At 37.7% G+C, this 22,592-nt stretch overlaps 1 protein-coding gene across 9 annotated transcripts in view; it reads right to left on the bottom strand.

Annotated features, from left to right (window-relative positions):
• The window catches only part of MCTP1 (multiple C2 and transmembrane domain containing 1), a 239,916-nt gene that overhangs the window by 83,515 nt on the left and 133,809 nt on the right, over positions 1–22,592 (bottom strand). Inside the window, exon 16 of one of the 9 annotated variants that reach the window (XM_039567127.1) lies at positions 899–4,105. The exons of the other annotated variants lie outside the window; for them this stretch is intronic. Within the exon in view, the coding sequence (XP_039423061.1) occupies positions 4,064–4,105 (42 nt within the window). The 3' untranslated portion in view covers positions 899–4,063. Of the gene's footprint in view, positions 1–898; positions 4,106–22,592 lie in introns of those variants that run through there. 9 annotated transcript variants of the gene reach the window in all.

The raw sequence follows: 22,592 nt of genomic DNA, 5'->3' as shown, positions 1-22,592 counted from the left end.
AGGGTCAGAAGTCCTACCACGAAACTTCCTTCAGCACAAACTCGTCTCTCTGTGGGTCCATAGCTTCCAGCAGCTTTTCACAGAAGCCACCTCTCTAGCCTGCCCACTACCAAAATCTGGCCATGCAAACCCCATACACTAACATTAGAGAAATTTGTGGAGGGCTGTCTGCTGTAGAAGGGGCCCCATGCTGGAGCAGGAAAAAAGTGTGAGGAGTCTTCTGCCTAAGGAGAAAGCAGTGGCAGAAACAACATGTTATGAAATGACCGCAGTTCCTGTTCCCATCCCAGGGCAGCACTAGAGGAGGAATTTGGGAGTGGAGCCCATTTGAGCCCATGGAGAAGAGAAGGGGCAGGGGGAAGGTGTTTTAAGATTTGCTTTTACTTCTCATTAGCCTACTCCATTTTGATTGTCAATAAATTCACCTAATTTTAGACCCTAGTTGAATCTCTTTTGCCCGTGACTGTAACTGCTGAATGATGTTGACCCTTAAGCCTTTTGTTATATTTTCTCTCCCCTGTCCAGCTGTGGTGGGCAGTGATGGAGCATCTTTGGTGGGCACCTTGTATCCATCCAGGCTAAAACCACCAAATACATTTCACGTGTCTTTCACAACACATAGGCAGGCCAATGTAACATCACTGAATCATTTAAGTCACCTTTAAGATCATCATATCTAACCATTAACCCGGCATGGCCAAGTCCACCACAAAACCATGTACCTAGGTGCCATATCTACATGTCTTTTACATACTTCCAGGAATGGTGACTCCATCGCTGCCCTGGGCAACCTGTTACAGTGTTTGAGAACCTTTTTCTTGAAGATATTTTTCTAATATCCAATGTAAACCTCCTCTGGTGCAAGTTTCCATATGTGCACAAGCAGAAACCAAGAGGCAAAACACCAACATTTGATTGGCCCTTTTTTGGAAGTCCTGATAAATTTCAACATACAGGAATATAGTGTCTCAAATATTTTAGGATAAGGACACAATTTTTGTGTTAGAAACAAATTAATCACATGACTACATTGAATGCAACTAAATGAAGTTTCAACCTCAGAATTCTATGAGTGACAAAAGTCAAAAGCAACTGACGAAATTACAGACAGATCTTAACTGTAGATAGCACTTCTCAAATAACCAATGATAAATATCAAGCAGAAAAAAGGAATTTTGTTGTATAACCAGAACAGGAAATTAGTTACTGGAAAAAGTCTCTACAGAGATTTGAGATACCCACAAAAGCTGTTGTCTTCATTAAAGGCTGTATGGTTCATCCAAACGCAAAAAAACTGTCAAGAATCCCTTCTTACAGTCTCTCTTCACATCTTAAAAGCACAAAATGTCTTCTTGGGTCATTGAAAACCCTTAGGGTAATTTTACCACTAAAGACATATTGGTGTCTTAGCTCACAGTTCTTTTTTTTCTAAATACTGGTGATGTGGAAATCACCATAACCGAAATAAACATGTCATAGCACCAAGAATAACACATACCAAACTGAAAGACGAATGTACAAACTCCAAATAAAGAGATAATCATACATTAAGTGCACAAATAATTTGTGTACACACTCAGATACAACTGTGTGATAACATGGCACAGTAATCTGTCCTACACACATTTTTTAATTCCATTTACACCCCTTTTGCATAGGTCCTGTGGGCCACATATATTATTCAGCAATGGGATGAGGTTTCATTCCTCAGTGCCTCAATTATTATTTACTTCTCTGCACAGTTAAGAAATGAGACAAAGTATCAGATCTGTCTACTATTTTGTACTTGTTTTGCCTAGGTAATAATAATACATAACATTTACTCATTGAAAGTAAACCAACTCTCCATTTTACAGACAGGGCTCCTTTTGCTTTATTAGGGTATTCTTTTTTTCCTACATCATTTTGGAATGCATAAAGCCACATTAAGAAGTCATGGGAGTTTTGTTTTGATGCTGCATCTACAGTTAACTAACTGGTGGTTAAATTTGGAAACTCACATGAAAACTTCATGAGACACTGTGTCATGAGTCTCACCTCACCTTCAGATCACACAAGACATGGCTACACCTCAGTGCATCTGAAAGCACTGCTTCTAATACTAGGCCATTTTAAGTTACCGCATTTTCTTCCACACTACCACACATCTTTATCATCAAACCTCTAAATACATGCTGTCTAATGTGGATTTGTATCTGGAAAGTACTCATTATGTAAAATGACTACAAATTACAGTATGAGGACTAGTGCTGTAGCAAGTTGTTATAGAGCACTATAAAAATAATGTCCCATTTCAGAGTAAGGACCAGGGGGGATTCCTAAGATTCCAGGGGTGAAATTGGACATAAGTGAGGTCGATATTACACCTGTGGGCAGTTTATTGATTTACAGAAGGAAACTGGCCTTATTAATGGAGATAGAAAAGGCAAAAGGAAATGAAGGAACAATTTGACGAGCAGCAAGACGCTCAGGGAGTGACGCACAGTTTAGGGAGGACAGTGGGCGATGAGGTGCAGCAGCAGCAGGAAAAGTGGCAGGGCAGCAGTGGTGGGCAGCACAGTGGGCAGGGGCAGGATGGTAGCAGGCCAAACAGCGGCAGGCAGCGGGGCCGCAGGGCAGTAAGCAGGGATGATGACACCAGCTAGAGATGGACGAGCAGGGGCAAGAGGCAAGGGCCAAAGGCAAGGGCAGCATCGTGACAGCAAAGACTGGGCAAGGAGGGACGGTGAGGAGTGGGCAAGAAATGTAAAGGCCCAGGGCCAGGGTGATGCACTCCATTTCTTACATACTGCACAGCACCTGCCACAGTCTGACTGTCCAAGAAAATCATTGGATCGTCTGGAGAAGCTCTCCCTAGCAGCAGGAAGGAGTTCTCTCCGCCCTCAGGGGGGGAAGCCTGGAAAAGTCCTCCCAGTGACAAAGGTTTCAGGGGCTTTCGCCACCCCAGGAGGCTGCCTGGAGAAATCCTCCTAGAGATAGAGATCCTCTGCACTCCTCAAGGGAGTCGCCTGCCTAGAGACAGAGCCCCTCTTCACCCTCCTCCCTGCTGCACCAGTCACGGGTGCTTGCTGTGCACATGTGCACGTGCTGTCGCTGCCAAGGCATGTGCAGATTTTCTAGTACTTTTCCATTTAATGTTAAACAACAGATTTTTGAACAACAGTTCAGAATAAAATCCAATGTTGAGACATTTTCACTCTAACATTAATCAGTCCCTTACAAGTAAGTAACAGAAGAAATACAATCTGAAACAAAGGAGGGCATCTCATGAAACAAAAAAGAGAAGTAACACCAGTAAATACAAAAACATGCTGAAGAAACAGATGTTTTGAAAAGCTGTATGTACTCCTTATGTTCTAAAACTGATCAACCCATGAAGTTACAAAAATAATGGCAGTGTCAAAACCTCACCAGATAATTATAACACTTCATTCATTCCTGTCACTTTAACAAATACTATTCAATACTATTACATAGTGGTCATTATTTGTGAAATAACATTTAACTTGCTGAGGTATAATACCTTATATTGAATATACCTCAATTATGGGATACTCTCTTTAATTTTCCTCAATACAATTCCAGAGCAGATAGTGTCAGAAAGCAAAGAAAAATAAATTCTTTATTTTATATGTATGTATGTATGTACGTATATATATATATACACTTTTTTTTTTTTTTTTGCATCTACACATAAGTTTAGTTTTATTTCTCCATACAAACAGCAATTTTGGTTCTATTAATAGAAAGACAATTGTTTCAATTACTTCTATGGTGTACTTTTATACTTGAATATATCACTTTTAGTGTTACAGAACTTGAACTGTGATGTCAGTCTTTGAATACTTAAGTAGGTGGGTGTTTTCTGTTGTTTTTCTTCTGCACACCACTAACATGAAATTGTTATTCTCATCTCAAGCAGAAAAAAAGGGAGCAGAATGAGTTTTCTCATAGTACACTAAAGTAAAAAATAGTTGGCTTATAATGATGTCTTTTTAAGCCTCCCAGTGCACTGTGAATGATTATTAGTAGAGAAGAAGAAAAGAGTTATTGAAACACAACTTCAGCATACTGGTAGACTATGATATCCAAAGAAAGAGAATTCCTGTCAAAAAAAAAATAGTAAAATAGTATTTATTGTCTGTATGAATTCCCTGTATTAAAATATCTTTAAAACCTCTATCCATATTTCTAGAATTTCTGTTTCAAAGTTCTTCTGAAGAGTGACTTTTGTACAACCCAACTTTAAACATATAAACCAGTATAACTGAAAGTTGGTTTTGCAGACTGGGGAAAATGTACATCTCCCCTGTCCCATTTGGAACAATCTCCTCCTTGGGTAACTCCTTTCAGAAAGAGGCATGTCTGCACACACAAAAGCACACACAGTGGAAGAAGGGAGGGAATGCTATTACACTCTGCTGCACTCCTGCCAGCCAAGGCAGTTTTTATTTCAGTGCTTACATACAGATGTTGGTGTCCAAGTACCCACACTATGGTTACTGCCCTTAAAAAACAGAAAAAAGCTATCAGCTCTTCAGCTACTCCCAGCTCTTCCAAAACTTGTGGAAGCAGAGAGAATTCATTTCAGTCATGAAAATTGTGACATATCTGGAGAAAGCTCTATATGCAGTTACTGGAATATCATTTACTCTGACTGTATTTGCTTCAAACATCAGAAACCAAACGCTTATTTTCTATGCACTTGCTTTTCGCATGAAACCCCAGATGCTGTAGAATTATTTTCAGTGTCAATTTCTTGTTTATCTCATTTTCCACCCTATATGTTTTTTAGTATCTGATAAGTCTCTCTGGGATCTAGCTACGTCTCTGATAAAGAGCTGTTTGACAACTGCATTCTTGGTACAAGACTTCTCACTCATTTCAACTATATACAAATACACAGAAAGGGCTAACACATATTTATTTACAAGTATAGGTGTTGCCAGTATCTTATTCAAACACATACAGACAGTAAATGCACATATGTGCTCATATACATACAGTAAAACAATGGGATTTCCATGGGGAAATGCAAAAATTATTGTTAAAATGTCTGTCATCCATGTAAGAGAAACAGACATGAGCTGGGCATTAAATTTGCATACAGCCCCAAGCACAGAGGTTCGTGCATGTGTAGTGTTCTCCTGCTCTTGAAGATGGGCATATGTGGCAGGGAGAGTCTGTCAGGATTAGCTCAGGAAAAAACACCCGCAAGGAGATAATTTGAAGACATACTGAGAACTTCCCTCAGTATGTGAAAATAAACAAAACTATGCACACTGAAAGTTACCACAAACACTATGCCACACATCAGGGAATAATCTATTTCAGCTAATTAAACACACAGCCATACACCATACTGTGAGAAATGGTTGCCACTTAGGATTGATTAAGTTCTTGCATTGCTTAAATTTGGAAAGGAAAGATCTTTTTAAATGTTCAGATGGAGAAGAAAGGAAAAAAAATATAAAATTTAAAGTAGTTGTGATATAAACAGGCTCAGATTCACTTGATGGCTTAGCTTTCCAGTGAATAACAGGGCAGCATAAAGATGTTAATGCTTCTTTTATGAAAAATAACCAAAAGGTACAGTTTCTTTCTTGATTTTGAAGCTGCTTTTGACAAAGTCTATACTAATAGCCTCTGCTTCAAGTTACAATCAAGATTTTTTTTTACCTAATCAGTAAACTTGTGTAAATAGAGTGTGTCTTTTACCAACCACACTGGCTGCTGAGGTAGACGTTATTGTGACTTTAAATTCTGGTAGGAAGCAGATAGGCATTACTGCATGTGATTCTTATTTTAAAAAATTATATAATCTATGTGTGAAAACAACTTGGCCTGAAACCATCTAGCATAAGGCAACAAAGTCTTTCTTTTCCCTTTCCTGTTCTTTTTTTCCCCAAACCAGTCCTCTTTTTCTTTCCAGCTTTTTTGTTATGAGAGAAAGCATGATGCCATTTCATCACTTGTACTTACTTAACACACACAGACACTCACACGCAAGGAAAATAACTCATCATATCAAAAGTAGGACATGAAAGCGTATCTCCAAATGTTCACAGCTACATGTCTTATGAAGCAAATTTTCTACTCTTAAATAGTAATTGAAATTACTCCAGAGATTTCAGACATTTCTGGCCTGCTAACATGAGTCTAGTTGCTTCATGGACAGCTCACAGGTCCTACTGAAGAGTAATAAAATAGATATTATTGGAAACAAAAAAGATGAAGATGGCTTGCACACCCACAAAAGGTTTAAGCAAGACTGCAGATCAAGAATACTGAGAAGAAGTATCAGAAGTATCACAGAAGTAACCAAAGAAAACTGAGGTAGTATCTGTAGCACTTTCAGAATGTGCTCAGCTGGTGACTTCTGCATTTTGCCTTCCTCAAAAACGAATGGCTACAGAGGCACAGCTACAGTCTGAACCAGTGACAGCCAGTCTCCAGGCACATCTGTTTGGTTCAGCAACATTGCACTCAGGATCGGACACTGAGTCTGTTGTCTTTCCAACAGCACAGACAAGGAGCCTGGCATTGACTTCAGGCTTGAGACCTCAACAAATGTGAAGGTACCATGTGCATTTTTGGTAAAGGCAGAGGGGAAGAAGACTACTTACTGAATAAGAATGTGAAGCAAACCTAAATACTGCCAACCTTCCTTAAATAAAAAGGGTGTCCTTCAAGATACACATGTGTCTTGGGGGCAACTCATAAGGATAAGGTATCCCAAGTCACCCAGGCTCGAAGATTGTTACTGAATGTTTAAGAATCACAAGGGGCAACCTTGTGTGTGAAGGCAGCAGGGCGCAGGGGGGGTCCCTCTTTCATCTCTCCCTGAGACTTCGCTGGGGGTGGGTCCTTCCTTACTTCCTGCCTTGCTCCCTTCCACTGGGGGATTGGGCAGATTGGAGTGTGTGTGCTTGGCCAGGGATATTGCTACACTGCAACTTGGCACTGCGATCACATCTGCCTGCCTTCCCCAGCTTCTGCCTGCTGCTGGTGGTGCTGCTGAGATCGAACACTGCCTATGAGTTTGCAAAAGGAGCAATTGCCCTTCCTCCCTCTGGTCTGAGCCACCATTACCCTGGGGAGGCTCAGGGCTCGCACCGGAGCACCCCTGGTGCTCATCAGCCCCGGTGCCCCTGGCCATGGTCATCACTACATCAAAGAGGGAAAATAGTAGTTAACAGGTTGGAAACTTCTGATGTTGTTTGTTCGGTTGTGTTATATATATACACATATATATATTCTAGTAAAGAACTGTTATTCCTGTTTTCTACATTTTTGCTTGAAAGACCCATAATTTCCGAAGTTACAATAATTCAGAGGAAAAGGTCTTCTTTCCATTCCAGGAAGGTTCCTTGGTAAGCACTTGTCTTTCAAGTCCAGACATTAATTAGCGCCCAGTGTGCGGCTCAAGAGGAAAGGGTGAAAAGAGGGTAACAGGTCTTGGGTAACCCATTTGCATATTGGATATAGAAGCCTCAAGAGGCATCACCATGTGGTCCAGCTTACCCCAGTTCAGTTGGCACATGATCACGTTCATGTTTTTTCCATTTGCAGATCATTATCTAAACATGGGCCCTAAAACTAAGGCCATTGTGACTGTTATCAAGTTTGTAGAATGGGCCAGTTGGGTGAGTAATTCAATGCTTGTAAACCTCTTTTGGACTGTGTCCATGCGAGTATATAACTACCACAGCCTGAGATCCTGTCCTTGACGGTTCACTAATAATGGTACCTATTTGGGGGGAGGAATGCAGGGGGCATTCACCCACTTTTTCAGGCCTACCAAAACAGCTTTTGAAAGGTTTAAATTTCCCCTAAATGCTAAAGATACCGTATTCTCGCTGACATTTTTGCTAAGTGTATTCAATATGGTCCATTTAGCATTTAGAGAGACTGAAGTTGCCGTGGGTAGCTACCCCAAAATATGCCCCAGGGACTAGGGATGCTGCTCAGAAACCTGCTGCAGGGGCCAGGGACACTGCCCAACAGCACCACCCGTAGTCAGAGGGAAAGGTGGATAGCGCAGCAGTAGAACCAACGGATGTTACAGCTGTTCAGGCTCCAAACAAACCAGAAGGGCAGCCACAGCTAGCAGCAGCCACCCCTGTGCTGCTTTTAAGCAGACTAAGAGGGTAAAGCCTCTGTGGTATGGTGAGTGGTGGAATAAGTGTAGGTATGGAGAGGTGTGGCAGGTTCCTTACATCACACTGTTGCAAACCCGCCAAGGTAACCTCTGGCATTCCAATGGAGTCGTTTTGGGGTTTGGGAATTTTGGCTGGGGAGTAGGCTCTCCCAATGGGGTTCTTTTGGGAATTGCGGTGTAATGCCACAAGAGGTGTTGGGGCTGACCCAAGACTTGGCTGGGGGGTCAGGGCTCCCTTCCTTCCTGCCATTCAGGGATCAAGCAGAGTGGTCATGGTGCTACAGAAGTTCATGTATTCAGCTCTGGGACCCCTTTTTTAAGGGAACAATAAACATACATGACAGAAATGCATGTGGTGGTGGAAACCCAGCCACAGCCTTCCTGATGACAGCCAGGAAGTAGTGACTTCAAGATCCTGTTAGAACCCACCTAACTGAATGAAAGCATCATTGCTAAAACATGTCACTCTTTCTCACCTACTGTCACTCTGCCCCAGCAAACTAGTCTCAGCAACAAAATACCTAACATTTGATAAGAAAGGGTGTAAGGGAGCAGAGAATCAAACACAGGTAAAATCCTGATGCAAAAATAGCCTTATGAGAACAGAATTTGGCTGTGAGTTTTTCACATCATACAACAACATAATACCGATACGTAATCCCCTAAAATAGTACTTCAATAATGTTTACCCATGTCAGAACTCAAAAAGAAAAATACATTAAAGAAGGACTACAATACCTCACGAGAGCTCGTGATTGCATTCCCATTTTTTCCTTTGAAAATTTGATGTTGTATCTTGACAGTGACAAATTGCATGTTCTTTGCTCAGTGGACTTCCCTGATAATAGAAGATATTCTTCCCCAAGAGAAGGGATATTTCAGGTAAACACATTCACATGTACTGAGTCTGCCCTTTACTGAAAAAGAGTTTGATCTAATTGGTAGAATGTCATCATGGAACAGAACATCTTAAAATAGATTACCAAGTAAACTTTAAATTACTTCAAACATTGAAAATGCCCATGTTTCTTAAGATACTATTCCTAAGATATTGATAGCTGTGAAATTCAAGTTTTGCACTGCCATACGACATGCTCAATGACAGCTACATAGTATTTATCTTCTGAATAATTCTTAAAAGATCCATCAGTTCACTTGAAAAATGCAGAAAGAGAAAACAGAATAGAAAAGACCAAAATTGCACTACAGCAGCTTTAACGTAAGTTTATCACAAGGCAATTGTTTATATCCTCACTTGAGATTCTCTTTAAAGTTTAGGGGCATCTGCTGTAGAGGAATATATGTGTATTTCTCTGTAATCTTTCTGCCACAGAACCCAACAGATTTCTATTTACTGTTATATAACTATGAAAAAGTTAAAAAAGGTATCTTACAGCTCATCCTTCAGACAAGCAATTAAACAGTTTCTTATATGCTTAGGTAGGAAATAAGTGTAGCCTTATTTTTCCACACAGTGAGAACAAAAAAAGAGGAAGTAATATACAGGGGAAAAACTTATCAGCCATGCCTGTGTACGCCTTTAGTTTTTCCTTGCTACACAAATTTATACCTGTGTGTGATCTGCATATAAAATACCTGAGGTAGAGACGTGTGCTGCTGTGAGGATGTAACAGGAGAGTAAAAAAAAAACTGCTACTAACGAAGATTTTTTTTAATGTGTATTAGATAAAGTAGCCTCCTTTCCTCATGCTAATATCTTCTCCTGCCTGTGCATATGTTTGCTTTGACTATAGTCAGTCATTGTGGGGTCCTCACCTGTTTCCCTTGGGTGCCCCAACCTGGGAAAATACTCCCTTGCCTTATGAGTTACAATGTGAGTATTTGCTGTGGACAACAAGTGCCTTCTAACCTGGCCACTGACACGACAGATTGAAGCAGGGCCTTCAGAAACAAGTCAGCTTTTCTTGTTAACCATTCAGCATTTGCCCAGGCAAAACAACAAAAAAAACCTCTTCCCTCTCAGGTTTTTTGTTAATGCTTGCTTGGGTTTCTGTAACAATTTGAAAGATGAAAAGGTTTGCATTTTACAAAACAAAACAAAACCCAACTTAGACAAAGAGTGGCTCAGTGCATGTGGGAATTCAATCCGTGCTTCTCTCATCCACAACAAAAATGCCTTCTATTCTAGTGAGAAATGGAAAAGCTGCAAACTCCCATGCTGATAGTCCTGATGTTTTTCTGCTCCTACAATGTGTCAAAGGTTAGTTCCCTCCCACCTGCATCGCACTTTGCTTCTTCTAATACACAACCAAGCATTCAGACAATACAATTAAAAACCATCTTGCTCATTGGAGGCTCTCTCAGACATTCAGCATTCCCTTCTCAAATATCCTAGTCCAGCACACAGATAAAATCATTAACTACTGCCTTAATAAGAGCTTTGTATGAATTTTTTCTTTTTAAACCCTATTTGCTGACTTTCACTAAAATAAAGCACAATCTTAGTAGAATCGAATAAATGTCAGCAATTTTATTTAGCACACTGTGATCATGGGTAAGGGTGATAGATAACCAGACCTTCTTTGTTATGACCTCTTAGGAGAAAAATAATAAACCTAGAGACATTCTGCATTATATGACATAAGAACAACTCCAAAGGAAAACAAGCTGTCATTTTAAGAGATGATACGCTATCACTGGGTTCTAGAAATGGAAGCAGTGATATATTATGAAGCATATATTTGAGGGGGAAAAAAAAAAGTTAAGCTCCAAAGATTTTTTGCAGAACAGCCTCACATTTAAAAATAATGCCTATGTTACATTTTTTTGATACTGCATATTGAAGCTGAAGAAGCAAGTAATCGCAGTATTGGTGACGAGTCACTTCCCCAGCACTGACAGCAAGGTCAGTATTCTCGTGGGGTAGCCTGATCCTGCATTGCAGTGGTTTTGGTCAAACTCCCTGACCATCGAATCAGTAGCCAGCACCTCTAAGCTTAGTTGCTGACTGTTGTAAGTGATGGATCAAGCCCACAGGGAGACAGATGAACAGAGTTTAGTTAAATTCATAGAGTTTACCTTACTCAGCATATAATAGAGACCACTAGTGTCATGTCATTTGCAGAATAGAGAAGAAAATGTGAAATAGAAATGCAGAATTATGCTCATTTATTAATACCTGATGGACAGTACATTAAAACAAATAATTATGAGAGAACATTGTATCTCTGAGGTACTTCATGAGAGTGATCTGCCGTTTTAAGATCATATATAGTCATCAAAGTCTAGAAATTATGCAAATAGTACTAGCTACATTTAGAGGTCTGCACAAGTAAAGACTTCCCCACCTAAACAGTAACTGTCTCTCAGGAAAGGCCATGATTTTTGTGTGATGCAAAGGTGCTACCTACAGGCTTGAGCAGAGAATGACATGCTGGGAAGCTTAGGAAAAAGGATCCAATTTTTATGAGGAAATAGAACAGAACTAGCATTACCACTAAACCAAATACCTCTTAATTTCAGGCTAAAGAACATATGTTTTACCAAACTTTAAAAAACCCATAATAACAAAGATTTTCAGTTAACCCAATTTAATCCTAAATCTTACAATGGTGTCTGTATTTTTCTGGGTTTCTTTATTTAAATCAGTTACAGTGCCATTAAAAAAAGGCGAACTTTGTTTTTTAATCAACAAACAGTAAATAAGCTGTATGCTCGTCTGATACACATATATCAGGCATATTTTTATTGACAAATAAACTTGGCCACAACTATGAAAAGATCACATTTGAAGATTACATTAATGTTTGGTCTTACAAATACAGTAAGTGCCAGACAGGAAGTATTTGTACCCTATTAAATATATATCTATCCTATACCTCTTGTATACACAATGCTTCATTCAATACAGTGCAGCTGTACTGAGAATTACTTGCCTAAAAACAACAGCATAGCCAATACTTTTGAGATAATGTAAAATGCTTGGGCACGTGCTTTAATCGAAAAGCATGCTTTTTCTTCCCTGCGTCTTTTACACATTTCTCTCTTCCCCAGTCAGGTCAGATATGGCAAATACCTATGCATATGTGGAGATTTACTCTTGAGGATATTCCCACTGATTTGAATGAATTTAAAGATATGAATTTAAAAGCATAGGCTCTGTTTGTTAACTTTTAGGCACAAAGGTGTGCCCACCACCCTGTACACACCACTGCAGTATACATCCAAAACAAAATGGTAACAGCAGTAGCAGCAGTGTTCTCTTGAATTTACCTTCAGCTAAGACTCAAGCAAGCAGTGCAATTAAAAACTGATACATTCTGCCTTTCAAAAAAATTCTGACATCCTTTTTTCTTTTCCACTTTTTTTTGGGGGGGGGGGGAACAGTTTCAAAAGTAGTATGAAAATAGAAAACAAAAAGATAAATATTACTAAATGCAATTTGTATTATATAATAGAGTGATAATTGACAATATTTTTCCTTTCAGATATATAATTCAGCAGTTCTGTATTTAAAGGCTGTATTTTTCATATCTATAGCGACGAAAAGACAGCACCCTGTCACAAGTACAATTACATAAATTTTAGAATCCCTGGCATGCCATGAAAGCATGAATTTTAAAATGAGACTTTATTTTCTGTCCATTTGTCCAAATTCTGAATTCCTTTTAGGGAGTAAATATCCACATAAATTTTTATTTGACTCAAATAATTCTGACATTCAAAGGCAATTATCTGATGAGCTGAATAAGTGCCTTAGTTTACTGTCTAAGATGAACAGATAATCTAGGTTAAACCACTTTTCTGAAATAATTAGGATTCATTAGCTTGTCTAAAAACACTATTCCAAAGAAATAAACCAAAACATAAGCTTAAAAATAAATAAAAAATAACCTCAAAGAAGAGCCAATGGTACTGATGTATGCCATAGAACAAAATAAAGAGTGTTCAGCAACGATGCATATCTTTTGCTTTATTCTTAAGCAACTAAAATATCTCTTAAAGACAAGATCCTATTGATACTGTTACTGATTTCAGATTCAAACTATTATGCAAAATTTCCAATTATTCATGATTTTAAGATGAAATTTCAGGAATGATCTGACCAAAACCTATCAGCTATTCCTAATCTTATTTTTAGAAATTGGGGAAAAAAAGGAGTTTACATTACTGTAATTCTACACATACATTATTCTAAATAGAATATAATTACATCACAATTAAATAAGCTCAATTCTATTTTATTTATGAAGATAATCCTGAATAATTTTTTAATAGAAAATTTTCATTATAATTAAACTCTTTAGAGTACATTTAAATGACTCTTGAAGAGAGAACCACACAAGCTGTGGCAGGATATTCATAACAACTTTACTGTGAAATTAATATTTAACTCATTTTAAAATACTTAATGCCTCCTATAGTTGTCCATAAATTAGTTCAAGTTGCCTTTGCCACTAATTGAATTTATTCATATTTTATTCTGTTCTCCCAATTTTTAATCAGAAAGTCTGTGCGCAGTTCGTAGTAATGTTCATGGGTAGCTGGAGAAATAGTAGTAAAGGGTGAAGTTCCTACTAGATTTCTCATTATGATAATAAAATTTTAAATGATATGCCCCAATCCTTTTATTATAATAACTTGCCTGTGACAAACTAATGCATCAACATGTAACACCATTTTGGTGCTTTCTATTATTTTAGATGCAAAGATATTTTTTCCCCTTGTTTGATTTTCTTAGCCTGTAGCTCATATTAAATAGTTCCAAACAGTGGGGATAGCAAATGTCTATAAACACTCCTAGTTTCATGATGAAAGTAAAACAATGGCTTGTGGATTACTGCAAAAATAGTTCTGATAGGGAAAAATTCAAAATGATTCAGTCACATGCAAATATCACTCTTAATTTTGCTGCATGTATATGCAATACAAGCACTTCCAGCTTTTAAAACCTAACCATAATTAGATAAATCATAACTGACTTAACTAAACATTTTTACCCTGCTATAGTAATTCATATATGTCCTAAAATTAATTTCTTCTTTGAATTGTTGTAACAGTATTTGCATGAAGTTCCTTCCAGAAAAATGGCTATTACTATTTTGCTTTTACTTTTCCCTGAAATGTTCATAAAGTTCTTCAGAACACTGATCAAAACTGAAAAAGTAAAATAAAAATAATTTCCTTTGTGAATGTTTGATGACCTTTGACATCAGTCACTATTTAGAGACCCATAAAAGAATAGATAACATACATGACTCACAAATTACCAATTATGAAAAATTATCTGGGGTAGAATGCTACACTAATGCAAAAAGATGGATTGCTTGTCATAAACCAATAAAGCTGTTGTTTGCGAATCCAGTACCTCACTTCTTTCTTTCATGCTGGGAAACTTAAAATGATTTCTAAACCACATTAACTTAAAAAAATGCAGCCTATCATACAGGTCAACACTGAAAGTGACCCAGAAATAATCTGTTAATTTTTTAACCAATATGTATTTTATATTTGACTATCAGTTCTAAAAAACAAAAGTCAGCAGGAATGAGACACATCATAGAGCAAGAAGATAGTCCTATACTGCAGAGCTATCGGGGGTGCTGGTTCTACCAGCCAGATCTTAAAGTGGTCTCAAAGAAGTGCCATATTTGTCGTTTCCAGGTAGGCAACAGAATTTAATTAATCAATAATCACATTTTAGAGCACAGGCACCTCCGTTTTAAAACACTCCTCCTGCATAAGAAATTTTTCAGGGTTTTGAGTTTACTTTCTTCTCTGCATCTTGGGGGAGACAAATTTTTGGATTTTAATAGAAAGAATGTGAGAAAGAATGGATGTCTGCAGAAAATAAAATAAATACAAGCCTCAGTACCACAGTGCAGAGTCATCAGCTGTTGAGGAGTTACCTATACAAAACTCTGTCTGGTGTTGCAGCCAAGCATTCATTACACTCTGACTGGCAAATGACAGGACTGCTCAAATCAGAGATAAACTAAGATGAACTTTATTTTCATCCAGAAACCCCAAACCCCCTTCTCAGCCTTTTGCCTTCCCTGCAAACAGTGAACCCATCACTTGTGGCACAATGCTGAGAGAAAAATACCAGCAGAAATGCTTCTGATGTTTATAAAAGTAACTGCTGTATTTCTCAGTTCCAGTTTATGTGCCGACACTCTTTTCACATACACTTTTTGCTCTGCCTGTGCCAGAATCCACAGTCATCTCTGGCTCACTAACTTTGGCCCAATCAAGGAGGGGCACCTGATTTATAACACTACCAGTTATAACACTGATTTATAACACTACCAGTTACAGCTCTCAGAACTGTCTTGCACTGTGAGAAACAGTGGAATGATTTAATTAAAATAATTTAATTCAAATTAGGCATATTAGACATTGTAAGCAAAGGAGCAGAAGGGTGAGCGCACTGATCTGGAGACAATGAAGCATACTAACCAGAGTTTCCCAGGTTCAGATCCCAGGTCAGATACATACTCCCTGCTCCCAGCTTCAGCCAAGAGTGTGCCCGGAGGTGGCTGCCACTGCTTTTGGGGGAATGGAGGAGTAGGCTTGTGTGTCAGGGTGGGGAGGAAGGGGGGATTAGCTGCATTGTCACTCACTAATGACAGCTGCCAGATGATTAGAAACCACATTAAGTTCTTAACTTTAATTTTGCTAATCAGCAAGATCAAACTCCTACAACCAAACTGGGTTTTTTTCATACTAAAAAAAAAAAAAAAGAGAGAGAGTTTGCACATTTGCTGTCTAATCAGGATGTATGGCAGTGAACAAGCACATGGTTTTAAAAATGTACTTTGACAGAATAAAATACTTCACTGATTTGGACCGGCCTCAACAGCATCAGTTGCAAGGGCTATGCATACAGGACTGCAGTTTTAAGCAGTATTATTTCTTCTTATGAAATCCTGACATTCAAGAATCAACCAACAAAAGGGGAACTGTATTTAAGCATTTTGACATCATATTCCTCAAAAAGGTGGCATTTGAGGACAGCAAAGCTCTGCCATATTTATTGTGAGAAAGCAAAACCAAACCAAACCAAAACCTTGCACAAAAAGAGCTGAGTAGCCTTTATGATGACTATCCTCTGGGTAGGCTGTTGGTCAAGGCAAATGTACATTAACTTCTGGGAAATCTGCAATTTTTCTATATTCTCCATGTAGAAAGAAAGCTTACTTCTTTAACACTATGTTTGGAGTGAGCTCACAATAGATGGTTAATGGTATAATGAATGTATTTTCTGGTGGGTTTTTTTTTGGTTGTTGTTTTTTGTGTGGGGTTTGGGTTGGAGGTTTTTTTCTTCCTTTTTTTTTTTACCTAGCCTGTGACTTTGATAAGGCTGCTTTTGGAAATACAATAGTTACCCAACTGTTTTATGGCTTTAACAAACCCTTACTTCTGCCTTGTATTCTAAACAATGTAGCCTCTATTTGCACCTAAGTGGTACTAAATTACAGATAAAGTTACAGCAAATTTGTTTTCTTAAAAAAGCAGTGAGGCCTAACATCCTTTAAGTAATAACAGCCTTGCTTTTAATTCAGAAGTAGAACTGGAATAATTTTCCCTCAGAAAAAGCAACAATAGAGCTGTTCTTGCAGGGCTGAATGGGGCATGGCTCATTTTGCAGGTGTGCAGGTGCTCCAGTGAAGAGGCAGAAGGGTGCCTGACCTGGGTGGGCAGCCCAGGCTGTGGTAGGTAACTCCAGACTGGCCCACCATCCATTGGATGGGGCTGACGGAGCTCTCAACTCTGATGTTCCAGTGAACCAGTAATTTACAGAGTTGTATCTTGCTCATACTGATGAAATCAAAGTAGCTAATAAAAACCTGAAGCACTCTTGGAGCAAAGCAGAAATGTCTTAAAAGGTTAAAACGCCATAAATCACAGCCAAAGCGATTCTTGAATGTGAAAATACTACATTATAAAGACCTACCAGCACACCGAAGTTATTTTCCAAATGTTCCACCTAATAGACTGCGATGAAGAAATAATTTTTTTTTTAATATGTTTCACTGGAATTGTATTAAAGAAGCTTAATATTCAGGATTAAAACCCCTATTGAGGCTGATGTGAAGCTGCAGTGCTATGAAGAGAGTAATACAATACAGAAACAAAGCTCTAACAAGGTGTTAGTTACCTCTACTGTAAAATAAATCGTTCCAGTACATTTCCATATTTACTTGCTACAATATTATGATACTATTTCCAACAGATGAAAATCAAGTGCATTTAAGGAATAAGCATTAAGTGCTGTTAATGTGGTCTTATGATGGTAATCATTGTCTTGGGAAAAGTATATTGTGTTTTATATACTAATGGTATGATGTGTTTATTAACTCAGAATCCCTCTGCCAACAGTGATGCTTTAAGCAAGTAATAATTAATATGGTGGCAAATATTAAAAATACCTACTTTTAAATTTAACTCATGTTAAAGGTCTTCTTTATCTACTGGTACTATTTCTTCTTCAAGAGAAAAGAGCAAAAAGAATACTGTACACCATGCAAAGATTACTCAGCCTTTTTTTTTTTTAGGGAAAACATGCTTAAAATAAGCATTATTGGTATCCCTTACAGTATTGATCACTCATCTTCAAGGGAATTAGCTGGTTTTAATTTTAAAAACACATTTTTCGTGGTAAACGAAGAATTTGTCATTGGAAAATAAAGATTCAAATACATGCACCTGTGCCTTCTGGTCTGAGATAAAAGATTTTTTCTCTGCCTTGTAAATGAGCACCAGAAAGAAACAGAGCGAGAACAGCTAAACAGAAACCGTGCAATTAAGAACTGAGGAGAAATGTAAGGAAATACCAGAAGTTCCAATTACATAATACCAGTTTTAACAGATAACTTCACAGTGCTAATAACAGCTCTGAGAGTAGTGGTCAGTCCCAAATAAATAAGACTAAATTATGTCAATTTTTTATTTTTGAAAATCAGTGGGTCTTCCATAGAACACTTATATCCCTGGAAAGTAGTTGGTTTCTTTTAACTTCAGAGCTACAGTAATAAAGTAGACGTTATTCATGGAGATGTACAAACACACATATCTGCCATACAGTTGTAAGTCTATTCAGTATCAGCTGCAGCCTTTTTTTTTTTTTTCATTAGCAATTGGGGTCACAATGTTAGTTATTTCTACTGGTAAGTGTTAATACTTACCCTTCAATAAATATAATCTACCACTGAACCCAAAATAAACTACTTTTAAATTATGTAGCCTTGTTAATTGCAAAGTATTAAGCAGATTCCAGGTATAAAGACCTATATTTGTTCTTTTGAAAAGTAAATAAGTTAAAAATAAAAAACAAAAGATGCTGCTTTTATTGAACAAGTGGTTATGACATTTACAGGCTTTTTACTTCAAGATCAACTGAAATTCTCCTTTCCTGCAGAAGTCACTTAATCATGACACTTCGTAAAAATTTAACATTCTGTCCACACTCTTGAGTGCTCCATGCATTAAAAAACTATCTAGACAACATTGTTTCTTGCTTTGACACTTAACTAAAATGATCTCTGAGGCAGTTTTTACTCCTCTTTATATTGCCGTGACCAGGTCAAGATGTTACTGTGCAAGGTAGGCCATACAGGCTTTACCAGTAACATGGCTAATGCTACAAGATAATTTTCTTTACAAAACCACAGCCACAATTTTAATTGAGAAATTTAAGAAAACAGTCTGTCTGGATAGTAATCTGCATGATTCATCCTTGTCACTGAGATCCACAGCTGCTGCCTTGGGAGGGACGGAGGAAGAGCACTCTAAAAAGCATTTCAGGAAAGCATCATTTTTTTGGAAAAATTTGATTTAACTGTAATTTTTCAGGGATGGAAAACAACCTCCATGGAAATTTCATTACCCTTAACTGAAACTATACAACAAAAATTATGCTAATAAACTGCTTTATAACTCATACATAATTTAGAAGAAAAGTAAAAATATCCACCATTTGTAAACTTCTTAAACATTTTTCTGTAACATCACACTTCAGAGATTTGTCCCCTTGACATTAAGACCATCTGCTCAGTACACAGACTTGTTATCCCAACCAAGGGACAATTTCTAGTGCTATGGCTTTTTCACACTCTGTCACAAAGAAATTTCCCTAACTTTGACAAAAAACAATTGTAAAAGACAAGTGCTTTCACAGGACTTTCCTACATAAATCTCAGTGGAGTTCTACTGGAAACAAAGCTTCTTGCACTGAAGTCCACCTCATGCTTGGGCTATCATCATCACCACAAACATCATCACCACCCACCAGAGATTTCCAAGAATGAAAGAAGCTTTCAAACCCTTTCCTGGTCCGAACCAGACATTTTTGAAATGGAAAGCATGCAGTATCTCTCTTTTGTCAAAAACATAGGATAAAGCTATGTGCAGCAGACACTCATTTTTTTAGGAAAAAGGGACAAAACTTCACATGACTCTTGCAATGATTATTTAGGATTTTGTTATCTTCAGAGGCTTTACTTACATCACCAATAAAAGCAATTACTATTAGTCATATAGCATATGTGGCACTAGCAGACACAAAATATGCTCTAAGGTTTTTTTTATTTTAACAGCCTGGATTTCCCATTCAGCTACTAAAAGTGAATTTATAAAACTGGAATTATAAAATTGTGAGTTAAACAATATAAGCAAGACAAATATATTTCTTATGCATATTTGAAATGTTATAAAATTGTCTAAAGTGTTTTTACTCCAGTAAAATCCAGTACATGAAAGGAAATGGGTTTTTTCTTAATTCTTCCACCCAGACACTTACATCCTCACCTACCAGCTCCATACGTACTAAACAAACAACTACTTTACAGGGTAGTAAACTACTTTGCTAAACAAACTTTATAGTTGTACACTGACAATTCCTTAAGGAGCAGTTGGAAGAAACTGCTAATTTGACTTCTGAATATGCTGTCCTTTCTAAGCCTTTTGCACACTGTATTTTCAAAAGTTTGAAACATTGCTTCTCTGTCTGATTTACCTTACTTGGGCTTTTCTTACCAAAACACAGCATACCTACTTCTTTTGTTACTACACTGCAACTTTTGGCAAAACCATTATATTATGTTATTTTAACTACTGAATGGCCCAGTGAAATCAGTGTGTCCTACAGTTCTTTCACTTCAAAACAAACATTTGTAATACCTATTCCTACTAAAATAAAAAGGAAGTAAAACACTCTTTGTAACATGATTTTATAATGTGCCGGTTCTCATATGACTCATCATTAAAAGATGATGAAAAGGTATCTTATAACTCAGACATGTGCAGTATCTAAGTCATGGAAGTTAAATGGCCAAGATCACCTGCAATGACTGTGAAATAGCACCTCAGGGAACCCGAGTATGATAGAATACACAACTACTTTAGAACACCCAAACTATTTAGTAATCACCCAAATTCAGTATCAATGATGTCTGAATTCCTTCAAGTGCAGTTTTTCACTCAGGACAGTTTATGCACTCAAGAGGAGAGTGCAAGTAAGAATTGGTGACACAATGCAAGCCCTCTCTGGGGACCCAGTGGTCCACTCTGCAACTCTTCCAGTAACACTAGGCAGTGGGGGGCTGCCTCGGGTTATGAGAAACACTGCAGAGCAAGACTGCAACTCACACAAACTGGCTGCCCAGAATTCTAGTCACATCACTGCCTTAGCAGGAAATCTAACCTTGTTTTTAGAACGTTTTAGGTAATCCTAAATACAGTAGAGTAAATAATAGTTTTTATCAACTTCTACACATTTTTGTGCATCAGACTTTTGGTGTATGCAGCTGTAATAGCATGTGAAAAGATCTGATAAATACTTTCAGAATACTGTCAGCTTTCTAAGGAAAATACGTGGGAAAAGTGGTCTGGTATTAAAGGCAAAGTCTAAGACTTGGGATACTGTTGCTTTATGCTGCTGCCTATTCCTGTTTGATAATACAAAATAAGGAAAGTAATTCCCCACACAGCACAGGTGTTTTTGAGATTTAGCACCTTAAGATTATGAAGAAACACAGAACAGCATCTAGTTAGGTACCTAAAATATATATGCAGGTAAAATAAACACCTAGGGGAGCTATTAAAGTGCTTAAAGGTAGAGTTAGTGCCATTTTAGACAACCTTGGGTGGGCACCCCAGTCACCTGGATGGTGATGGCAGAAATGACAGAGAACCTAAGACAGACACATACTCTTCTGGGACAGCAGCTGGGCAGTACACAGGAAGCTCTACATTACTGAAAACAGCACAGGTCTGTGCTTTGGCAATAAATCTCACTGCTAAATGCAAGTATGCATTCACTCTGTGAAGGAAGTCAAATGAGTGACTTTTTATAAACAAAATAAAATACTAAAAGAGGCTTTTACATATATAAATATTCCCCTGTCTTTCTTTGTCTCAGATTTGCAAACACACAATTTGTGAAACAAAAGATGTGGACTGATGACACCAGTTTTTCCACACCAGTGTCATTCCTCATTTGTTATAGTTAAGAAGTGTTTTTTAAATCACAGCTGGTGCTGGTATGTTCTTTCAGTATTAATAGCTAATGTATCTCTATGGTTATATATACCAGGTTCTGCTGGTTTTTTCTTTCCTATTCCACCTTCTAAAACCTGGCACAAAGTATAGCTAAGTGTTGCAAAAAATCTCAAATTTCACTGTAATTTTGCAGAGGTCCAACATTAGTTCTGCTGATATATAGAAAATAAGGAAAAAGGAAACAGAACTTAGAACACTTTTCTTTTTGTCTGCTTTAATTTTGAAAAAAAACCCACCAAACCCCACAGCAGTCTGGTCCACTTCTTCTTCTAAACTGCTGATGAGGATACAGATGACAAAAAGCTGAAAGACTCTTACACATATGTGTAACCTGCATCAGAAATGAATCTTGTTCCTGGCCTTGCCATTGTGATGTTACTTTGCCTCTGTAAATCTCTGGAGAACAGGCAGTTTTGACAGCAACAACAATTTTTGGAAAGGCTTTTTTTGGGAGATAAAAAAAGCTTTTGCAATTACCTTACCAGCACTTACTTAAATTTCAGATTCTAGACAAGAGGTGGCAAAGATAATTTGATGATACTTTTCACCCAGGTTTAGTAAAAACAATTTGAAGGTTGTATCCTCAATAATGGTATCCACAATGGGATCATCTACAAGTTTTTAATATATCTGAAAATTCTGATTCTCTTACTATTACAGTCTGGGAAAAAAAGGAAAATATGTAATAATTAGGACAAATGTGTGCCAACTCCTGATGGTGTCACATGAAGTCTCCCTGGAAACATAATCTTTGTCTTTCATCTTTGAGTGAACATTGCTTCCAAAATACACAGTAGTGATTGCTTCCCCTTTTATTAGGGAAAAGCTAAGCAAATTGACAAAATTGCTTTACTATCTCATTTCCTTCCTGTTTCCTTTTCAATTAATTAATGTGACACCTCCACAACTA

This window comes from Corvus cornix, chromosome Z (assembly GCF_000738735.6).
Source record: "Corvus cornix cornix isolate S_Up_H32 chromosome Z, ASM73873v5, whole genome shotgun sequence".
Lineage (NCBI taxonomy): Eukaryota > Metazoa > Chordata > Aves > Passeriformes > Corvidae > Corvus > Corvus cornix.
The sequence above is the reverse complement of the archived record's forward strand: the minus strand, read 5'-3'. Positions and strand labels throughout refer to the sequence as shown.